Source organism: Panthera onca, chromosome A3, assembly GCF_046562875.1.
Source record: "Panthera onca isolate mPanOnc1 chromosome A3, mPanOnc1 haplotype 2, whole genome shotgun sequence".
Classification (NCBI taxonomy): domain Eukaryota; kingdom Metazoa; phylum Chordata; class Mammalia; order Carnivora; family Felidae; genus Panthera; species Panthera onca.
This window is the reverse complement of record NC_138341.1, coordinates 26,572,074-26,596,169: the sequence shown is the minus strand read 5'-3', so window position 1 is coordinate 26,596,169 and position 24,096 is coordinate 26,572,074. Positions and strand designations below refer to the sequence as shown.

Below are 24,096 nucleotides of genomic sequence, written 5' to 3'. Positions count from 1 at the left end.
ATAAAAGTCTTCTTAGCTGATAGTTTTATGAATAGACCAACGGTCTTAACTGGTTTCCAAATTTCTTCACATTTTCTGCACATGCTGTTTTGGATCTAGGCCATCCTATGCCTGCTGGTTTTTGTTCCATTGTTTTCTAAGGCCTTCACGCTTACCTTTCCTACCCCACCCCAACCCCCCCCAGACTACTTAGCTTGTAAACATGATGGTTATTCTTATACCAAAAAATATGTATTTCCCCCCCCCCCTTCCTTTCTACCTCTTTGTCCTAGTTTATGCTCTACCACTTGGACTATAGTGGGCTCTTAACTCATCTCCTTACCTCCCCATAGTTGGTAGAATCATCTTCCTGAAACAGTACGACTGGGTTGCTCCCCTAATTAAAGCTCCTTGGGAGCTCTCCATCACACACAGGATGTTACAGCTCCTTAACAAGAGAAGTCTTCCATGATCCAAGCCCTCCTATCTAACGCTATGGCCTAACATTTCATTTGACTATCCCATTGTCTCTGACAATCCAATGTGCTATTAACTCGAGCTCTCCTCTTGTTCTCTTTTGTCTGTGGTAACTTCTGCCTGAATTCTTTATCCTCATCCTTCCGAGACTCAGGATATTTTCCTTAAGGAAGCCTTTCCTGACCACATCACCTCAAACATTTTGCCTGAGCGAAGTGCTCCTCCCCTGTGTTCCCAATAGTACCCTGTAAAGAACTCTTTCTGGGAACTTAGCAATTGTACCGACATCAAGTTTCCACGTCTGTCATCCAACCCTGAAGTTCGGGAACCTGTACTTAGTACCAAAGTGAGTGCTCAAATGTTTGCTGGCATAAAGTCAGGATCCCAGAGGGAACCATTTGAAAGTAATCAGTCTCAAATTCAGACTTTTAGGTTTTGTTTTTTTAAAAACATGAATTGGACCTTATCGTACTGGTATTGTTACTTTTCTTTTATAAAGCCCCCTGAAGACTAGTGGTGTGAATTGGAGAAAAAGGACCTAGCCTTATTTTAATGACTAAAAATTAAATCCCAAGGGGCACCTGGGTGGCTAAGTCGGTTAAGCGTCCAACTTCAGCTCAGGTCATGATCTCACAGTTTGTGAGTTCGAGCCCCATGTCAGGCTCTGTGCTGACAGCTCAGAGCCAGGAGCCTGCTTCAGATTCTGTGTCTCTCTCTCTGCCCCTCCCAAGCTTGTGCTTTGTCTCTCTCTCTCAAAAATAAATAAACATTAAAAAAAAAAAATCACAAGTTGGAGGCAAACAGTACACTTGATATAGTAGCTTTTATCTTCTATCCCTCACAGAACCCTGAGAGACCAAAAAACAAAAAGCCTAGAGGATGGAGGACTGTCCTTTTACTTCTTACTGTTACCTAGAATTTAGCTAGCATGTATGTGGATGACATTTAATGGACTCTTCTTCCTCATAAATGGACTTTATTTTGTCACTCTTGGTGTAGCTCATCACCCACCAGATTGAACAGTGTGTGTTTGAGAACTTTTTGTTTTCTGGTCATATACAGTCTGTCCCCTCCTTTGTCCATGCTTAAGGAGCACTACCCCTTGTACATCAGAGAGTATCACGCTCCCTAGCTCCCCTGTTGCTTCAGAGAGCAGCTCAATGTTCAGAATACAGTTTCTCTTGGTCAGCTCCAGATTCAAGGTTCCCACAGGCCACGTCATTTTATATACTTAGCTTTTCCTTTGTGATAACTGGTCTTTGAAAAATATCCTTTCCTTTCCCAAGCTTAGGTCTTGGAAGTGTCCAATTCTTTGTAGAAACAGCATTTCACACCATGGCAAACTGTTTTAGAAAGAAGACATACTAATACACCTAAGTCTTTATTTATTTGGCTCTAGGAAGAATTTGCATGAAAATGAGCCTATATGGCAGGTACAGAATGTACTGTAACAGCACCAGAGAGGTATCCTCTCTGCTCTACAGAGCCTCAATGTTTAATACATACATGTGACTTTAGTAGTAAAACCAGAGTCCAGGAAAAAAGGAGCCCTTTAGGAAAAAATCAGTTTAGAGTGACTTTTCAAATTGACCATTCCTTTTCATATACTTAAATTCAAATAACGGATACATTCACAGGCCCAAATGTTGGCATAGAATAAAATCATGTTCATTTATTTTTTTCTGCATCTTAGAATTAGAAGGCATAAAATTAAATACGTTGAATGTAATAAATTCATCCATACAAGTGCAAGTCTCCAGCTATAATGCATTTTATGGCATATTTATCATTTAAAAAATGTACCAGTAAATCAAAAAAGAGGGAGTATGTCCATTTAACTTTTATTTAAGTGTATGTAGGAGGTCTTCAGAAATCAAATATGAGCATGAAGATATGGCCAAACATAAAATCTATCAAATTCAGTGAAAAGTTGCTGACTTTAAATAGTAGTTGTAAGAATGACCAATATATATTCTTTGTTAACAACCCCTCACTCTACAGTAAAAAAAAAAATAAAATAAACATTCAGTAAACATTCTTTCCTAAGGTAGTTTCCCTTATATATCAGTGATTTATCCATTTCTTTGTATACACAAATTTGTTGAACATACCAATCAGTGGTTCTCACAATTGAAAAATAAAAGCACAAAAAAGTTTACACTCTTGTACAGGTAAATAAAGATCACCTTGAATTAAACTGGATCTCCTTAAGGGCATAGTATAGTTTCAGTTTCAATAACTATTACATAATTAGTTTCTTACATACAAATATTGACATATTTGGCTTGTGCTTCAAAGCCTTTGTGTCTACGAAGTCCGTGTCAACGCAGCTCATAATTTGAAGTCACTGGGGAGATCCTTACTGCTGCTGGGTTTGACCTGATCATGCGTTAGAGTCCCCTCAGCACCGGCTGTGGCACTGCACATCTCCGAGGCATCATCAGCATCAGGGTCCAGGCCTTCGGGACAGGGAAGTTTTAGCAGCTCTTCCCGGAGCTGAGCAGTGTGACGCTACATGGGGGAGAGTAAGTGATACTGGAATAAACCCTGGGATTCTAACATAACGTCAGCTGAGAGAGGAGATGAGTTTAAAACAAAACCCAAAGCGTTAGGCCTACAAATACTTACTGAACACCTTCCTTATGCTAGTTATTGTAAGAGGCAAAAATCTCGAACCTCAAAATAACTGACGTTGCTAAAAAGCCCTGAGTAGCATGCCCATAGACCCTACCCACGCCTCCATCCCTGGAGCAAAACAGCATTACTTATGATATAGAAGATACCGTTCTTCTGCAATACACACTCTTTTAAATTAAAGAGAGTAACCTCTTGACTAATACATCTTGCCTCTGGCTAAATATTTTTGAGAGAAAGTCTGTAAATGAAAATAAACCCATCATTATTTTACTAAATGAGATTCATCAGGCACAGCAGGTCGATGTATATAACATTTGCAATATGTTTCACACTAATTACCTCACTTAATGCTAGAAAAAACCTTAGAAACAATTTTATCAACATAATTTTTTTTTAATTTAACCAAATGAAAAAGAAGATTTAGAGAGAGTGTGTAATTTTGTATTATACTATACTGCCATTTAGGGAAAGATACAGACTTGTTAACAGAGAGTGATTAGTTGTCTATGAATATTAAGTTGTGGATTATAATTTTCTAGTGGGAGAGAAACGGCCTCAAATATCACACCAGGGGTTTGAAATTTTGTTGTTGTCAATAGCTGACTTTGAAAATTAACTAACCAACATTTACAAAACAGTTTTTAAGTAGGAGGCACAGTGTTCAACACTGACAATGTAAAAGGAGCAGAATAAGGAAGATAAAATCTCTGACCTCAGAGAGACTAAATTTTGGTTGGAGGTCTAAGATGCATTAACAAGGTAAGACAACTACACACTTGCAGCCATTTGTAAGGTTTTAAAATGGATTAACATGCTGGTGACTCGTAAGTTCCCTACCCCAATTTCCCTTCCACTGTGGACAACAGGAGAAAACAATTAGGGAAGGAGAAGGAAAAATTTGATGGTTTTAATCTTTGCATCCTTTGGATTCCTTTACCGTTTGGTGGCCATGGGTCCGTCAGTGAATATACAATAGGGCTCCTTTTAGGAAGGCTTACTCACCTTGAGAGCTGCCGCATGGTGAGACATAGTCCTGCCTACCCGCTTATCACTGCTGTACTGCTGGATGTCTGCAATCCACTCCTCGCACTGGGCCATGATCTCAACTCTTTTCAAGTAAAAATGTTTGTGTATAACCTTAAGAATAAAACAGTCAAGGGAACAAAGTTTGTTAAGGTCAGAATTTAAAAAGACAGAATAAGGGGCATGACAAAGAAATGAAATTTATACATTTTTTAAAATGTTTATTCATTTTTGAGAGAGAGAGAGAGAGAGAGACAGAGCGTGAGCAGGGGAGGAACAGAGAGAGAGGGGACACAGAATCAGAAGCAGGCTCCAGGCTGTCAGCACAGAGCCTGACACGAGGCTCCAACTCATGAACTGTGAGATCATGACCTGAGCTGAAGTCAGATGCTCAACCGACTGAGCCACCCAGGTGCCCCACAAAGAAATGAAATTTAAAAGACAATTACAATGTTTTTGTCTCCATACAACTTAATTTAGTGAATTCTGTATTAACAAGAAAGAATCATGCTTTAAAAAAAAATTTTTTTTTTAATGTTTGTTTATTTTTGAGAGAGACAGAGACAGAATGCAAGTGAGTTAGGGGCAAAGAGAGAGAGAGGGGCACAGAATCCAATGTAGGCTCAAGGTTCCGAGCTGTCAGCACAGAGCCTGACGCAGGGCTCAAACTCATGAGCTGTGAGATCATGACCTGAGCCAAAGTCAGATGCTCAACCGAATGAGCCACCCAGGTACCCCGGAAGAATCATGCTTTTGACATCAGAAGACATGTGCAGAGATGCCCAGCTCTACACAGAAAATAATGCCCAAGCTCAACCAGACAATAAAATAGTTAATCCTACTGGAGAAAATAAAGATGTATATAATGCAGTATATTCACAAAGTGAGTAAATAACCAGGAGAAAATAATTAGGAAAGTATTGACAATAGAAAAACTGTCAAATTTTCTACCTTGAAAAGAGAACTCTACAAATACCTAAATAACTAAAGACATTCAAGTGTCAAAGGCATTTACACAGAAATCAGAATAGAGTCCTAAAAATAGCACTATTACTACTTTCTTAATTTTGTCTTCTGGTTAATTTTTAGATAAAATAGTATTAATACATTATAAAGTTAACTTTCATTATAATAATTATAGTTTGTATTTGGAATTAAAAAAATTATCTGAAAAATTAAATACAATTTCTTCCTGTTTGAGTAGTAGGAGTCTACTTCTATTCAATGTAAGTCAGAAAATAGATCAATTTGGAATTATTATTAAATCAATTAAAAAATATTATTCTGTATGCTGGGTGAGCCACTATATTCCCATGAGCTTATCTCCCCTAAAGAAAAGGCAATAATACCTACAAAGTTTTATTAGGGGAAACTGCGAATGGATGTAACACACCAGTCAGATCCTATTACATTTAACAGTTTCTGCTCTTGATGCCTACAGGGACATAGAAGTAAGACACTGCCTGACATGACGAACCATGACAACCACAGAACCAGGCAAGAGGTAGGTGAACCAGAAAGAGGTACTTAAAAAAACAAAAATGTACGGAATTGTTGGATCGCTATATTGTACACCTGAACCTAATATAACAGTATATGTTAACTACAATGGAACTGAACTGAAATGAAATGAAATAAAATAAAATAAACTGAAGAAAAGGCAAACAAAAAACCCCCAGGGAAGTCAAAGAGGCACATCTGAAGGGAAAATCAGGAAAGCATACATGGATGAAGGGCGCCCCCTTTAATGTGAGCCAGGTTCTAAAGGATGAGAAAGATTATTGTTTCAAATTATACTTATCTGCTTTTTGTAAAAGTCATCCCCCAACTCAGAGTTCCTTGTGTTAACGGTTTTTCTTCCGTAAAAAAATTTTTATGCATGAACCAACAAATTATACCTCAACTGAGTATATACACTTACACACTTATTTCAATACATTTTAAAAGTGAAGTTTCGCATAGAGAAAAGTACACAAATTACACATACAATAGGATGCATTTTCCCACAGTGCACACCAACATAATCTCCACTCAGACGAGAAACAGGACATTACCAAGCAGGCTGCAAGCCCCTTTTTGCTACCTCTCACCATAAATCTTCATGGAAGGGTATACAGTATCCTGACTTCTTTAAGCCAAAGTTAGTTTTACTCATTTCTGAGCTTTTAATAAAAGGAAACATATGAAATGTATTCTCTGTGTCTGGCTTCTTATGCCCTATATTGTATTTATGATATTTGTCCATGTTAACCTGCATAGCAGTTCATTCATTCACATTGCTGTATTCCATTTTATGAATATTCCAAAATTTGCCCATCCATTCTGTTCAAAGACAAGTCAACTGTTTCTAATTTTTGGCAGTTATGAGTAATGTAATGAATATTTTCTATACCCAGTATAGAGACTATACCCAATTTCTATGAAGCACACACCAAGGAGTGGAACTGCTGGTCTTTCAGCATATATTCAGCTGATGAGATCCTGCCAAAGAGTTTTCCAAAGAGGCTGTAATGATATCTATATTCCCATCAGAGTGGATCAGGGTTCCAGCTGCTGCACATTCTAACACTTGGTATGAAAAGCCTTTAAATTCCTAGAGACGCTGAAGAATGAAAGGACAGGGGCCAGACAACATAGGACTTTGGAGGCCATGGTACGGACTGGAGTGAAATGCAGAGATTATGTGTAGAAAACCACTGCCGAGGGACAAAAGTGGAAGCAGGATAACTGGTAAGGAAACCACTTCAACTGTCCAAGCAAGAGGTAATTAACCATGGCTTGAAATAGGTTGGTCATGGCAAAGACGGTTTTACTTTGATTATGTCTTGAAGGGTGGAGCCAAGAGGATTTTTCATTAGACTGAATGTGGTATACTAGAAAAAGAATCGAGGGGCACCTGGGTGGCTCAGTCAGTTAAGCATCCAACTTTGGCTCAGGTCATGATCTCGCGGTTTGTCGGTTTGAGCCCCGCGTCAGGCTGTAGCTGAGTTTACCCCAGATTGTCTAAATATAAAGGCAAGTACAATACTAACAAACTGTATTATATAAGGTCTTTAATAAAATATTTCATTAATTTTATTGAACATACCTCTTTAAAGCATGGTGAAGGGTTTCTGATTTGCTCTAGCATTGCCCACTTAACCGTTGCTTGCCTAATGTTTCCATCATATTCTCGAGAACTCTGTGTGCCACTGGGAGTTCCTCTAGACCGTTCATATCCTGGTTCATTAAAGTAAGGCTCAGCTACTAATATAAGGGACTGAACAGACACCAACACCTGTGGAACAAAGAAATAAAGACAAGCTATTATGATGGGACATTTTTATTACCAGTAAACTGGTATATTTTAATATGTGCTTCCACATATTTTTATCACTGTCAAATTGATGTTAATCACGAGGACACTGAAATGCTATGTTATTAAAAGCAATATTAAAATAGACACAGTAGTTTCTTGTAAAATATTCATATATCTTACATCTTATATTCTTGAATTCTTGAAAAACAAAAAGAAATGAAGATATTTCCTGAAACTGCTAAAAAAAAAATTTGTTTATAAACACCCCATACCAATTTAGACATTATTGAGCTCAAATTGTCCTTACGCTCAAAGAGGATAAAGCTAACCATGCACTCTGAACAATACTCACTTAGGGGCACCTGGGTGGCTCAGTCAGTTGAGAGTCTGACTCTTGATCTGGGCTCAGGTTATGATCTCACAGTTTTGAGATCAAACGGGATTCTCTCTCTCTCTGCCCTTCCCCTGCTCAAGCGCTCTCTCTCTCTCAAAATAAATAAACGTTAAAAAAAGGACTCACTGGTAAGAACAACTATTCATGAGGCAATCTTTATTTAAAAAAAAATTTTTTTTAATGTTTATTTATTTTTGAAAGACACAGAGACAGAGTGAGAGTGGGAGAGGGGCAGAGACTGGGAGACACAGAATCTGAAGCAGGCTTCAGGCTCTGTGCTGTCTGTACAGAGCCCAACATAGGGCTCGAACCCATGAACTGTGAGATCATGACCCGAGCCGAAGTCAGACACTTACATGACTGAGCCACCCAGGCACCCCTATTTTTATTCCAAAGAAAATACTTTTTAAAGGCATCTACTATTTGCTTTTTAAAATATATACCATTTTGGAAGTATATAGATGCTACTTTATTTTTCTTCAGTGAATTCGGCTATTTAGGAGTCATAATATTTATATTATGGAATCTTCTGGAGCCTCGGATTATCTGACCTCTTTAGTCATTTTACTTCACAGTACACTTTAGCCATAAAAACTGTGCACAAAGGGATGCCTGGGTGGCTCAGCTGTTTGAGCATTCAACTCTGGATCTTGGCTCAGGTCATGATCCCATGATTGGTGGGATCGAGCCCTGCGTCGGGCTCAGTGCTGAGCGTGGAGCCTGCTTGAGATTCTCTCCCTCTCTCTCTCTCCCTCTACTCCTCTCCCCGGCTTGTGCTCTCTCAAAAACAAACAAACAAACAACAACAACAACAACAACAACAACAACAAAAACAGAAACAAAACTGGGCATGAAAAAACAGTAAATCAATAAATCCTTGGACAGAAAGACTTCTCTTTTTAAAAAGGATTTGAATTTCAATATTAAAATTATCTATCCCGGAGAACAATGTATAATACATATTTTTAAACATGTTTTATTTATTTACTTGGTGGTTTATTTATTTGTTTGCTTGTTATAGAGAGAGAGTGCTTGAGGTGGGGGAGAGAGGCAGAGAGAGAGAGTCCCAAGCAGGCTCCACACTGAGCACTGAGCTTGAGACCTTATTTATTTTTTTAAAGTAGGCTTCACGTCCAGCGCTGAGCCCAACTCCAGGTCTGAACTCATGACTCTGAGATCAAGACCTGAGCTAAGATCAAGAGTCAGTCGTGTAACCAACGGAGTCACCCAGGTACCTCTGAGAACAATGTGTAAAATTCAAGTCAGAGATCAAAGAAGGCAGAATAACTTAGCCCCTCAGAACTATTTCGGTTATCTGTAAAATTAGGATCACACCTACTTACTTAAAGACTGGCTATGAGAACTAAATAAACTTTGTAGGGGGTAAAGTAGTAGCACTTATAATTAAGTGTAATTAACAACAGCAGCTATTCTTTCTTGGAGCAAAAATGAGCATGCATCCAGAAGACAGTAAAATGCAAAACAAAATCATTTTTACTCTGAAAATAGATGTCTTTTTATCTATAATATAAGAGGGTAATATAGGGTCCTGCAAAAAAGCAGTCAGTAGGAGTTCCATTGTGATCAACAAAATTCAAAAGAGCTACCTGGATCAAATAAAAAGCTAATATTTATCATAGCTCCATCTGCCTAAAGTGTTTTATTAGAATATGACCTGACAATGAACTGGTAATTAACAGAAACACACCTGCTACATATTTACATAGTTATATTTAAGTTAATAATAAACAGAATAGATTTTCATTCTGCAACGTAGGTTCACTGATTCCTAGTCAATCCTTTGATACTTTAAGAAAGTCAAGAGTTACAGACTTTTATTCATAGGTTAAATTTACAGTCCCTTTCCTCTTTAGTTTTACATTAAGCATCCACAAAACTGCAAGAGGTTTTCACTATAATTTGTTTAGGAACTGACTAAATCAAGAATCATCTAACACCTTCCTTTCACTATCTGTGTCAAAATAAAAATTTTAACCCTGTCATATGGTCTTTTACTAAGCCACTCAAGTAGTCAGTAATCTTGTCTCCTACAATTGTATATATTCATTTGGTCACTATATTCCTACCACTATCCATTCTTGCAACTCATTTTTTTTTTTTTTTTTTGCAACTCATTCTTTAGAATATCCACCAATTTGCCATATTCCTCCTCCTACCCCACATCCCTTAGAGATTATTAACTTTTGATTTCCTGTATTTTCATGTTGTATCTTGTCAGAGGATTTAATTGTCTAACTTGATCTGGTACATCAAAAAATTTTATCACAGGTATTTAAAACATAGGAGAGTACAGAGTATATAATCCAAAATACTAATTTGCAATGAGAAACTGTATTATAAGAAATAATAACATCTTTGGTATGAGGGAAATATTCTTTTTTTTTTAACGTTTATTTTTGAGAGAGAGCATGCAAGAGGGGGAGAGGCAGAGAGCGAAGGGGACAGAGGATCTGAAGCGAGTTCTGCGCCGGAGAGCAGGGAGCTAGATGTGGGGCTCGAACTCACAAACCGTGAGATCATCAGCTGAGTCGAAGTCGGACACTTAACTGACTAAGCCACCTAGGCAACCCAGGAAACACTTTTAATTAGTAAAATGCTTTTAACTTTTTTAAATATTAAGTACCTGCTTCTGGAAAATTATGCTGCAAATGACTAGGACTGTAAACAAGTGGCTGATTTCCAGAATTTTCCATTTTAAGAGAAATGATAATATATATTTTGTTAACATTTATAAATGGTTGATTACATGAACCATAAAATACGTTCAATTCCTTTTGCATATGATATCTTTATTAACATCCAACTGGAACAAACTATTCACAAAGCATTATAATAGGTATTTTAAGTACATTAGAGCAACATTAAAAACCAGTTATGTAAGCAATGCTATAACTTGGTGCTACTGTAAAAAATTCTGGTGATAGTCCTAATAAATAATATGACTCTGATTTTATTTTATTTTTTTAAATGTTCATTTATTTTTGAGAGAGAGAGTACACCAGCGGGGTAGGGTCAGAGAGAGAGGGACAGAGGATCTGAAGTGGGCTCTGTGCTGACACAGCAGAGAGACTGAAGAGATCATGACCTGCAAAGTGGGACGCTTCAACTGACTGAGCCACCCAGGTCCCCCTGACTTTGACTTTATTTATTTATTATTTTTTAAATATTTATTTTTGAAAGAACACAAGGGGGCGAGGGGCAGAGAGAGAGGGACAGAGATCTGAAGCGATCTCTGCACTGATAGGCTGACAGCAGCTGTGAGCCCGATGCAGGGCTCAAACTCACAAACCGCGAAATCACAACCTGAGCCAAAATTCGACACTCAGCCGACTTAGCCACCTGGCTGCCCCGTGACTTGATTTTAAACTGTGCTAATAGTTAAGACTATTACTACATTACTGCTGGATATGAGACTTACAGCATAAGACTACAAAATGTATTATTTTTATACAAAGAAACATTATTCTTCTAACAGTGTCACTCACAGAAACCAAGAAATTCTTTTTTTTTTTAATTTTTTTTTTTCAACGTTTTTTATTTTATTTTTGGGACAGAGAGAGACAGAGCATGAACGGGGGAGGGGCAGAGAGAGAGGGAGACACAGAATCGGAAACAGGCTCCAGGCTCCGAGCCATCAGCCCAGAGCCTGACGCGGGGCTCGAACTCACGGACCGCGAGATCGTGACCTGGCTGAAGTCGGACGCTTAACCGACTGCGCCACCCAGGCGCCCCAGAAACCAAGAAATTCTAATAAAGCTTGTCACTGTTCAAATATTTTGGAATTGTTTTTAATTGTATACAACCTTCAAAAATTTTTGTGGAAGATTTTCAGTCTGGCAAAGGTACTTTCATCCTTAGTGCACATGTGATAAATAAAAGGGTAAAACAATGTTAGGTCCTAAAATCTAACCAAAGAGAAATTAAGTAATTTTCCTTGAGCCTTTCTAGTCTGCCTCTGAAGAAAGTTTCTAACAGACAACAAAGAGTAATGTGGTCCTGCCTACATGTATTTATTTCTTGTATAATGTGAATAAAACCAGCTCACAAAGATCAGACCAGTATTTCTTAGGAATACAGATGCCAAAAATCCTCAAATAAAATACTAGCAAAGCGAATCCAGTAATATCTAAAAAGAATTCTATACCAAGAGACCAAATGGGATTTATCCCAGGAATGCAAGGTTGGTTTAGCGTCCAAAAATTAATATATCATATTAATAAAATAAAAAGCCAAAAATAGTAGAATCATTTTAACAGATGCAGACAAAGCATCTGACAAAATCCAACATCCATTCATAATAAAAATACTCAACAAACCAGGACTAAAGAGCAATGTCGTCAACATGAAGAGAATTTATGAAAAACTCACAGTTAATGACACTCAATGAAGCAAGACTGAAAGTTTTCCCCCTAAGATCTGGAAGAAAACAAGTCTATTCACTCTTGCCACAGAAAAGAGAGAGCCTCCTCTTGCTCCTGCCCAAGTCAATTTGTCACAGATTTGAAAACCCTGATTCAGGAAACTATCTAAAATATAAAGAAAATCATGTAATAACTGTATTACTTATAAAACTAAAAAAATTAGAAGCGAAAAATTTAGTCAATAATAGAGAACCAGTTCAGCTACAGTATATTAATTCAAAAGATTAAGAGCAATTAAAAATTATAAGAATGTAACTTGGAAAAATGGATATGCTCTAATGTTAAGTGAACAGAACAGTGTACAGATCATTTATCTACTAAGTTCTCACTCTGCGAATTATGATTAAAAAAAAGCTCAAAAAACCCCGATAAACCCAAATCATAAAGGGAATATAGAACAAAGCTCATTTTTATGCATGGGTAATTAAGTTTCCAAACTTGTAAAACTTAAACCCCTGAGTAGAAGTTTCTTTACTTTACAAGATTTTGGGTATATATTAGATATATAAGCCATATAAAAGTTAAAAGCAAATCAAATTAAAAAAATTTTTTTTAATGTTTTTATTTATTTTTGAGACAGAGAGAGGCAGAGCATGAGCAGGGGAGGAGCAGAGAGAGAGGGAGACACAGAATCCGAAACAGGCTCCAGGCTCCGAGCTGTCAGCACAGAGCCCGACGCGGGGCTCGAACCCACAGACCGTGAGATCATGACCTGAGCTGAAGCCGGACGCCCAACCCACTGAACCACCCAGGCGCCCCAAGCAAATCAAATTTTAAACTAATTAGTTGTTGGGGCATCTGGGTGGCTTAGTCGGTTTAAGCGTCTGACTTCGGCTTGGGTCATGATCTCATGGTTCATGAGTTCCAGCCCTGCATCAGGCTCCGTGCTCACAGCTTGGAGCCTGGAGCCTGCTTTGGATTCTATGTCTCCCTCTCTCTCTGCCCCTCCCCTGCTCGCGTTTTGTCTCTCTCTCTGTCTCTCAAAAATAAATAAACATTTTAAAAAAATTATCTAAATTCGACAAAAGTTTCAATTCTCAGCTAAATCTAATTTACTTTATGAAAAATAGGATATCTCTGAGTTTCCTTTCTTTGCTTAGTTTGAGTTGACAAGAGTAACATACATGTAGAAAAAATATTTTAAGGTTTTTACACTACAACTGAAACAATTTCTAAAATGAAGTAGTAGTTACTTGGGAGGAATATTCTAGTGACTTCCTTATAGTTCTCCTGCATGAATCATGTAAACAATGTAAACTTTTTTCCTAATCTCGACATCAACAAAAAGGGAAAAATTATACTATGATATTATTTAATTCATGAGGATGCTACAAAGTCTTCAGAGAATCAAAAGAGTGACATCCTGAGAATTATTTTTTGTATCTTCTTTCACTTAATTCAAAATAAGAATGTAGAAAAAGAATCTTTTCAGGGTAGATCAAACTTTAGTAGGCTTACCTAGGGATAATTTATGGTGATTTCTCTGAAACACTAAACTTTTTTATTTTTTTAATGTTTATTTATTTTTGAGAGAGACAGTGCACTTGTGGGGGAGGGGCAGAGAGAGAAGGCGACACAGAACCCGAAGCAGGCTCCAGGCTCCAAGATGTCAGCACAGAGCCCGCTGCGGGGCTCGAACCCACAAACCGTGAGAACATGACCAGAGCTGAAGTCGGACGCCTAACTGACTGAGCCACCCAGGCGCTCCTAAAACACACTTTTTAAAATATAGATAGTTCTTATTTTTCTAAGTGAAATTCAGAGAAATGTGTTTACTTGCAAAAAGCTTGAGGTCTGAGGATTCCACTTCTCTTCTGGTCTTCCATGCCACGTATTTAAGATGCTTAAACAAACCTGAGGAAGAAGGGAAGAAAACATACACAGAATTGAATAGAGTGCTTTTAAAAAGCAAAGTGTCATAGCTAGAAGCAAAAATGAAATGCTATCATGTCACAGTATCTCAGTTTTATGTTCCCCAACAAAACCCCAAGGGTCGGTTTGTTAAAACGAATTGGCATCTTCAGATGTCATCCAAAGCTGTATGGCATTTCACTTTCATAATGAAACACGAAATAGCACCTATTACATGTTAATACAAACAACACTTTTTAATAAAAAATAACTCTTTCCCAAACCAAAAACAAGTTTCAGTGAGAAAAAATGGTACCATTTATATTAAAAAAAAATTTCTCTTAAAATTTTGTAAATTTTAAAAATGGGTATGGTTTCAGCAAAAGAGATCTTGTTTTCAAATCTGCTTCTACATTCAATTTGTTACAATATATTGTTCTGGTTGAAGTATCTGATAACATCTAGCTTCACATAAACATGAAGTTGGAAGGAGGAGACCTCACAGACCCCCTGAGAGGACGTTGAGGCTCCACTGGGTTCCTTGGAACCAACTTCACCACACAGATACTGTTCGCTCACATAAGCAAGAGTGAACCTAAACTATCTGCCAAACACAGGTATGGGGGTCATTCTGGGAAAAACAAAATTGGGGACATTTTATGTGTAATTGTAAACTGACAATTTCACATAATGGGCAACAGATTTGGAAAATAAGTGGTCCTTAATAAAGCAGAAGTCCATCGCCTTGCTAGTTTTGCAAATGTTCTATCACAGTAATAAGGCAAAATACGTTAATTCATTTAGAACATAATTTCATTAACAATTTTTAAAGAACTATATCCAAATGGCTTTGTACGTTATTATTTAAGATACTGTCAGGCATTTCATTTTTAGAACACCCTGTGACTATCAATGCCAAGTATTCTTTGTTTTTGTTAAATATAATTTATTGTCAAGTTGGCTAATATACAGTGTGCACAGTGTGCTCTTGGTTTTTGGGGTAGATTTCGTGATTCATCGCTGACATACAACACCCGGTGCTCATCCCAACCAGTGCCCTCCTCAATGACCCCCCCCCCCCCCCCGCCATCAACCCTTGGTTTGTTCTCTGTATTTAAGAGTCTCTTATGGTTTGCTTCCCTCCCTCTATTTTTCTCCCCTCCCATCCCCTATGGTCTTCTAAGTTTCTCAAGTTCCACATATGAGTGAGAACATATGATATCTGTCTTTCTCTGACTTATTTCACTTAGCATCATACCCTCCAGTTTTATCCACGTTGCTGCCAATGAATGCCAGGTATTCTTACCCCTATCTAGAGATCTAGATCCCAAGGATTAAATGTTACCAGTGTATTAATATAACAAAGACTATATAATTCAGGATACTGAACTCTCAGGCCCTTACCTGCTTCGCTATACCATTAAGTCTAAAGGAAGTAATTTCTTTTTTCTTTTCTTTCTTTTTTTTTAAAGGAGGCTTCACAGCCAGTGTGTAGTCTGCCCAACAGAAGGCTTCAACTTAGATCCTGAGATCAAGACTTGAGCTTGAGGGGTGCCTGGGTGGCTCAGTCAGTCAATCTGACTTTGGATTTCGGCTCAGGTCATGATCTCACAGTTTGAGATCAAACCCCACATCAGATTCTGCGCTGACAGGATTCTCTTGGGATCTCTCTCTCTCTGCCCCTCCCCTGCTTGTGCTCTGTCTAATTAATTAATTAATTACACAAAACAAAACAAAAACAAAAACACCCGAACTGAGATCACGAGTCCAATGCTTAACTGACGGAGCAACCCAGGCACCCCAGTGAAGTAACTTCTTAAATAAATTTTAACAATTTACACTTCAATTCTATTCAGATTCTAGTCTATCTCTTGGGTGAAGACAACACTGCTAGTTCCTCTTCTCTGCTCAGTTATAAAAGACCTGTTCTTTGCTCTCCCAAAAGTAAGCTCTACCTCTGGGTAAATCTCCTGAAATCAACGAAGAAAACACATTCCAGTTTTACGATCGGAGTTTACGATGAAAACAAAACGATAGCCTACGAGCACAGATCTGAGGCAGGCTTCTCCTGAAACCAGGAAGATGATACCCAGGGAAAACTTAGCCCATCTGTAATAAACCAGATCAACTTCAAGCCCTTGTTCCTCTCAGATCATCAAAGAAGTGTCTGCTTGTGAAGGCTATGAATTTCTTCTGACCATCTAGTGATTGTTTTAAAAACTATTTTTAATGTTTATTTAGTTTTTGAGACAGAGTATGAGCGGGGGGGTGGGGTGGGGGTGGGGGGGGAGGCAGAGACAGAGGGAGAGGGAGACACAGAATCTGAAGCAGGCTCCAGGCTCTGAGTTGTCAGCACAGAGCCCGATGTGGGGCTTGAAATCACAGACTGCAAGATCATGACCCGAGCTGAAGTCAGACCCTCAACTGGTTGAGCCACCCAGGTGCCCCTGACCATCTAGTGATTTTTAAACTTTTAACACTTCCAGCATGGAATTCACTGTTGAAATTCCATCAAGCCATCCAAATTACTTTGAACAGTGATGACTGTCCTTTAAAAAAATTCTTTTTAATGTTTATTTTTGAGAGAAAGAGAGAGAGAGAGAGAGCGCGCGCACAAACCAGGGAAGTGCAGAAAGAGAAGGAGACACAGAATCCGAAGCAGGATCCAGGCTCTGAGCTATCAGTATAGACCTCGATGTGGGGCTTGAACTCATGAGCCATGAGATCATGACCTGAGCCAAAGTCGGATGCTTAATTGACTGAACCACCCAAGTGCCCCTATGACTGTTGTTTTAAATCTAATTTTAAAAGGTTTACTGTCAAATGAAATGCCTTTTATTATACCTCAATTTAATTTTTTTTTTTTAGAGTGAGAAACAAGTGTGAGCAGGGGAGCGGGGAGAGGGGGAAAGGCGGAAGGGGGTGTGGGAGGGAGGGAGGGGGAGAAAGAGAGAAAATCCCAAGCAGGCTCCACATTCATGTGGAGCCTGACACAGGACTCAATCCCACAACCTTGGAAGAGGCACCACCCAGGCACCCCAACTTTTTTCTGAGATAGAACACATCTTCCCATTTATTTAAAAGAAGAAAAAGGAAACATTTTAGCATAAATTAAGCATCAAAAATAAGATCATAATTAATGTATCATGGAAAACATGGATGGCTATGAAAGCAAAAAAAAAAGTGAGGACATGCAAAAAAGGGAATACAGAGTTGACAGGACCATACTTTTGCCATTCAACTATCTCGAGGCACTTGTGAAAAGAGAAATGGAATTGGAGATACGGAAAGTAAAGAAAGTTGAGAGGCAAAGACAGACTTTTGGCTCTACTACATCTTGAGGGGAGAAAGCTCTCAACTGGCCAAGGAATGTGTTGAATGAGTTAGTCCCTTAGTAGCTTCTTAAGACTATACATGCTTCTCAACACGGTTGTGTTTCTGCCTTTTCTGGTTCCTTCTCTGTCATTCCCCAGGCTAATCTTTGCATACAGGAAAGAGCAGCATGAAGAAAGCCACGTAACTCTTGCAAAGAAGATATCCAAAAGAAAATTTTTGTTTAAATTACAAAGAACCTTTGGTTACAATACTTTGGCATTAAAAACAAAAGGCTGAAATTACATTACCTTGCCATCATTATAAAGGTTTGGATTGAATCGCACGCTATGACCACCAGTTGTCTCTAGATTCACAAGAGGGGGTGAACTGGGATAATCTTGAGGAAAATATACATCAAATTCAAAGCAGCCATTTGCATAAGGGGTGTCCGCTGGACCGGTTATCAGAACCTAGTAAGCATACACAAACACAGAGGTCTCTGTTACTATTCCCAACCATTGTTTGCTATTTAGAAAAACACAATCCAACATGAAAACGAACAACCTTCTTACATCCTATAGACAGAATCTATCTCTACCAGAATGTGTTAAAAATGAGGTTAAAGTTAAAAATAACAACATGAGTGGAAATGGGTTTAGATTAGGATTAAGGTTTTTTAGTTTTGGTGAAAACAAGCTATTAAAAGATGCCTTATTGGCAGGAAAGCTTACCTAAATATCAAATACCTTTTAATATTAAGTTACTATTTTCCTGGGAGCTTTCCTTCATATTTTCTTTTTTTTTTTTTTTTTAACGTTTATTTTATTTTTGGGACAGAGAGAGACAGAGCATAAACGGGGGAGGGGCAGAGAGAGAGGGAGACACAGAATTGGAAGCAGGCTCCAGGCTCTGAGCCATCAGCCCAGAGCCCGATGCGGGGCTCGAACTCACGAACCGCGAGATCGTGACCTGAGGTGAAGTCAGACGCTCAACCGACTGAGCCACCCAGGCGCCCCCTTCATATTTTCTATAGTATTTAAAGATTTGAGATTTTAGGTATATTCATTATCACATCCAAAAGGTATGGAGGTAATTTTCTGCAATATATCTTCAGATAGGTTAATCTCTTAAGAAATAACTTAGTTTTAAATATTTTTCTCTGGAATAATAAGACAAATAGATAACAAGAAAAGTTCTCATGTAATAACTTATGATAAAAAGGTTTTGAGAGAACAAGAGGTGTTCCCTGTAGGGTTACTGGTAGTTCAAAAAATAGCAGAGAACCCAACCCTGACTGTCAGAATTATTTAATGAATTTTTTTCAGTCAATCAATAGATACTAATTGTGCAACGCTTGTGCTGCAAAGTCTCTGGTCCTGAAAAGCTGTATGTGGAAGAAAGTGATCAAGAGTCTCAATCTGTGACAACTCCGATTTAAGGTTTGGAGCTCCATGTTGGGATTTTTAACTTTAGGTACAGCATAATGTTTTCCAGAGACAAAGTCACAAGTCTGAACTTATGTGGTCTATTTAGTGATACAATACTTCCCGAGGCGATCCTTCTATAATTGGCTATTGTTTGTAACAAGGGACAGGTAAGAGTGTGCTCAAATAGGCAAAGCCTATGAGATTTTTACTGAAAATTTATCCAAAACAGCAAAATAAAAAAGTAATAAGCAAGCAAAAAAACAAAAACAAAAACAAAAAAGCTCCTCAAATCAATGTGTTGATAGTTACAGCTGTGTATCTAAGGAAGACAGACTATGAAACCAAGAATTAAATGACAAATGTAAAGAAAGGTTCCCCATCATGTCCCTCCCCGGCAGGTGTCAAATCTTTATAATTTTCTTGTTGCAGCAATCACGTAGAATTTAAAGCCAGATAACCACAATGGTAAAGCATAAAGGTGCAGTTATTTATTATTGTACTATCATTACTTAATTCACAGATCTTAAGTAATTAAGTAAGTCTTAGGTAATTAAGTAACTGCATGAATTTCCTAGAAAAAAAAAAAAAAAAAAAGAGTAATTTCTGAAAAATGATACTATAAAACATGAAGGAAGTATCTTGGATGACAAGGAAGAAGTCCTATGATTTTTTCCTACCAACCAACATAAAATCCTGTGATACTCAGCTCTTAAAACTACAGGCAGCATATGGCCTTTACTCAAGGCAGGCATTTTGGTACTTTCTTCTAAACTGTTATTTTGAAGAGCTGTCCCATACACATACTCTAACATTAAAAAAAAGGATTCCTTTCAATGATGTCCAAAATGGCCAACAGGATTATTTAATTTATTAAAATTCATGCTACTTCTGCTCTGTATAGTCACTATCTGAACAATATAGACAACTGTATGCATAATGGCGTTAGTCAGAAATAGAGAAAACACAGTTGTTTTTCTACCTTCATGATGTCAAGTCGCTCCTCATCACAGCGCACAAACACACTCGAAGAGGACGAAAGAGGCAGTGAGGTTGACAGCGTAACAGCCTCCTGGGCCAGGCGGCGGGCTCTGGCTGCACTGTTTGCGTCATTTGCATTTTTCACCTGAGACATGTAGTGGTAATTTACTTTAAAACCCAATTTCCCATCTTCATCCTCAGAAACCATCTCAAATGTATCTAAAAGAAAAAGAAGAAAAAAAAACACTGAAAAAAAAAAAAGAAAAAGAACTAGAATGGACTAGTGTTATAATGACAAGGATCACAAATAAATCACTAGCCCTTCATCCAAAACAGAGAGGACCAAAGGCACAGCACAAGGAACACAGTCAATGGCATTGTAATAGTGTTGTATGGTGAAAGATGGCAGCTACACTGTGGTGAGCACAGCATAATGCACAAAAATCATGAATTGCTATGTTGTACACCTGAAACTAATGTAACACTGTGTGTCAATATACTAAAATTTTTTAAGCCCCACAAAATGGAGAGGACCATGAAAAATTAGCAAGCTATACATGTTTATGTCCCAACTACTGTTCGGTGGATGGATTATGTAATGGAGCAAAATGAAGAAATTATAATTTTTTTTAAGATTTTATTTTTAAGTAATCTCTATATCCAAAGTGGGGCTCGAATTTACAACCCTGAGATCAAGAGTCACATATGCTCTGCCGACTGAGCCAGCCAGGAATCCCAGGAAATGATTTTTTAATCTATATAATGTGGACACACTGATAGAATGTATCAAACTGCTATGACAATGTAAAGCAGAAAAAGCAATTTATTCTTAAAATGTGTGGTGTATAATTTTTGCCAAAATAATTCAAAATACTAAATGCCAAGAACTATTATTATATTTCATTTTTTTTAAACCAGAATAGGTCTTTATATATTTGCACTGACTTTGGAGTTGGAAAACGAAGTCCCAGACTGAGGTCTACTCTTGCATTACTTTTGGAATTTAAGTTAATGCAATAAAGGAAGATTATTAGGGTAATGTTCTAAGTACTCTGAGAAAATACAACTAATGGGCTAATTCTTAACCATTTATTCAGGCAGATTTAGAAAAGAGTTGAAGTTATTCTTTACTTATAAACTCTGTACACACAGAAAGAAAAAAAAATGGATTTGAATTTTATCTCCAGTTCAGATTATTCCACCCTAACCAATGGGTTACAAAAGATTTATATAAATTTTAACACTACATCAAAACCATGTACTAGGGCAAATACTGTCAATTAGAAGCAACAATAACTTCTGATCTTATGTTCATATAATTCTAAATATACAGAAAAACTAATGCTATTATTATAATTAGCATTAATGCACTAAATTTCACCAAGAGCTTACTAAGTGCGAGGTTCTAGGCTAGTTTATATGGATTAAATGATAAATCGGAAATGAAATCTTCAAGACTTCAAGTATCTTATAATCTAGAAAAAGGGGGAAGACCTATGAAGAGTCACAGGTCTGTGTATTCCATATGTTTAAAAGAGGAGTGCCACAATCTTTATTTAACAAATCTTTCAGAGAGAAAAATAAACTTTTGGTGCATCTCTTGTAGAAACTATCACCAATTCTATACGAGTAGAATCTAATTTAAGAAGAAATGTTGAAAGCTGACTTTACCACACAGTACATATACTACATCTCAGCAAGACTGCTAACTACTTCCTGTCAGTGAAGTTGTAAACTGGAGTTATTTCATCTGCCCAATTTCGCCGTTCACATACTACAGAGATAAATTTCTGTATAAATTTGAATTTTATAAACAGCAATCCACCAGAAACAAACATGAGCTGATTCCCAGGACTGGAGGAAAACTTTCTATCCTATAGCTACCTATAAGAGAACAGGATCTACTAATACCAAAACTTTATTAAAATATTCAAAGATAATGACTAGTTGCTAAAAATGTACATAGTTTGACTCAACAAATCCTCTTCTATTAATTTATCCTGAGGAAATAATCATAAATGTATATAAATATTTATAACAATGATATGGCCACTGAGATGTTGCAAAGGTTATTGAAAAACTGGACGGGCACCTAGGTGGTTCAGTCTCAGTCTGTTGAGTATCTGACTCTTGGTTTTGACTCAAGTCATGATCTCATGGTTTGTGAGTTCGAGCCCCGCTTATAGCACAGAGCCCAGCTGGGATTCTTTCTCTCCTTCCCTCTCTACCCCTCCCCTACTCATGCATGCATGCGCTCATTCTCTCTCTCTCTCAAAATAAATAAGTAAACTTAAACAACTTGAAGGACCAGTTATTGGTTAAAAGACAGTATGTTACATGATGGAATATTAGGCAGTCAATAAATATCAAATTGTAGAAGAATCATGGTATTAAAAGTACTTGATATAAAAGGTAGAAAATATAGTTTATTCCAAAAAGCTCAACAGAAAACATGCATTTTTTTTTGGTGAATGATTCTAAAAGTCACTGGGTAGTAAAACTTAATGATGTTTAAAGTCATATCCAACTTGGAGAGTTTATGATTTTATGTGGTGCGAGAGAAGTCTCCTGGCTCTGATATAAGGACTCTGAATTTCTTAATTAGAGGTAATAATTTAAATCAGAATTTCCAATACATACAGAAACATAAGGCATTCATATTGATAAAATGAAACTTTTGAATGGAAAGAACTAAAGAACATATAGAGATGGAATGTGTCTAAATACTTTCAACTACATGCACATTACAGATGCTTTAAAAAGACATTAAAACATATTTGGGTCTGAACCAGTAAGTGAATTCAAACCTAAAGTTCAATAAAATATTTAACTCCCACACACACACACAATCACATTTCAGGAAACTTTCTTCTTAGAATCCTAGAACAGACTCGTTATTTTCCTAATAGAAGCTTGATGGTTTAAAATACTTTCAAAAATTCTTTGACACCCTCTTCAAAAGGTAGAAATTAATTCCCCGTTCCTTGAGCATGGGCTAGACTTAGTGATTTGCTTCTAATGATAAAGCAGAAGCAATGTTTACAACTTTTAAGACTAAGTCATAAAAGGCAGTTTGGCTTCCGGTTTGCTTGCTCTCTATGAGAAGCCAGACACAATGTATGAAGACACTCAAAAAGTCCTATGGAGAGGCCCACATGGCAAGGAGCTAAGGCCTCCTGTCAACAGCCACGTGAGGGAGATCGAAAGCACAGCCCCCAGAGCCAGTCAAGATTTCACATGACGAAGCTCCAGCCGACATCTTGATGGTCACATCTATAAGAGAGTCTAAGCCAGAAACAGTGAGCTGAACCATTCCTGAATTCCTGACCCATGGAGATTGTGAAATAATAAAGGTTTTAAACACCTTAAGTTTTGAGAGTAATTTTTAGTGCAACAATAAATATGGAATAATTTGATAAAATACTATAGAAACTAATCGGAGTCCAGAAAGACACAAACTTATGTATATTAAGTAACACTTAATCAAATTCACATAAACCAAGTTCAAGTATTTGCTTTAAATAACCAGAAAAAGGAATTTCCAATAAAATGCTTCTTCAGGGGTTCCGGGTAGCTCAGATGGTTAAGAGTTTGACCGCTGATTTCAGCTCAGGTCATGATCTCACGGTCATGACTCCCACTCATTCTCTCCCCGTCTCTCTCTCTCTCTCAAAATAAATAAATAAACTTAAAATAATGCTTCTTCAGAAGTATTGTTTAAAAACAAACAAAGGGGCACCTGGGTGGCTCAGTCAGTTAAGTATCCAACTCTTGGTTTTGGCCTGGGTCATGATCTACCAGTTTTTGAGTTCAATCCCAGCATTGGGCTCTGTGCTGACAGAGCAGAGGCTGCTTGGGATTCTCTCTCTCTCTCTTACTCTCTGCCCCTCCTCTACACATGCACGCTCTCTCTCCCTCAAAATAAATAAACATTAAAAAAATTATTAAAAACAAACATGTTAACAGAATAAAGGAACAGACTAGATTGTCAAAATTAGTGAGGCCAAAGGCTGTAGTATCATTAGAAGCTAACCAGACCCCTAATTAAAGTATACAAAGAAGAAACCTACTTGGAAAAGATTATGGAATAATTTCTAAGAGAAATAAAAATGATATTGTACAATATTAGAACACAAATGATAGTTTAATTCCATGGTATCTTTTCAGGATTAATATACTAATAAGTAACAATGGGAGAGAAAGAATAATCACTTCTAAAAGATTTCTAAAAAGCCCACACCAGCTTTTCAGTGATAAACTCAAGTTATATAAAAA

At 37.4% G+C, this 24,096-nt stretch overlaps 1 protein-coding gene across 12 annotated transcripts in view; it reads right to left on the bottom strand.

The window, feature by feature from the left end:
• Nucleotides 1-1,824: 1,824 nt before the first annotated feature.
• Nucleotides 1,825-24,096, bottom strand: part of BIRC6 (baculoviral IAP repeat containing 6) — a 224,446-nt gene continuing 202,174 nt past the window's right edge. For all 12 annotated transcript variants that reach the window (XM_078444805.2, XM_078444808.2, XM_078444807.2 and 9 more), the window contains 6 exons: nt 19,823-20,040; nt 17,725-17,886; nt 14,027-14,104; nt 7,205-7,393; nt 4,096-4,230; nt 1,825-2,967 (listed from right to left, as the gene is read on the bottom strand). In XM_078444805.2, coding sequence (XP_078300931.1) covers nt 2,788-2,967; nt 4,096-4,230; nt 7,205-7,393; nt 14,027-14,104; nt 17,725-17,886; nt 19,823-20,040 — 962 coding nt within the window. In that variant the 3' untranslated portion in view covers nt 1,825-2,787. The remainder of the gene's footprint in view (nt 2,968-4,095; nt 4,231-7,204; nt 7,394-14,026; nt 14,105-17,724; nt 17,887-19,822; nt 20,041-24,096) is intronic.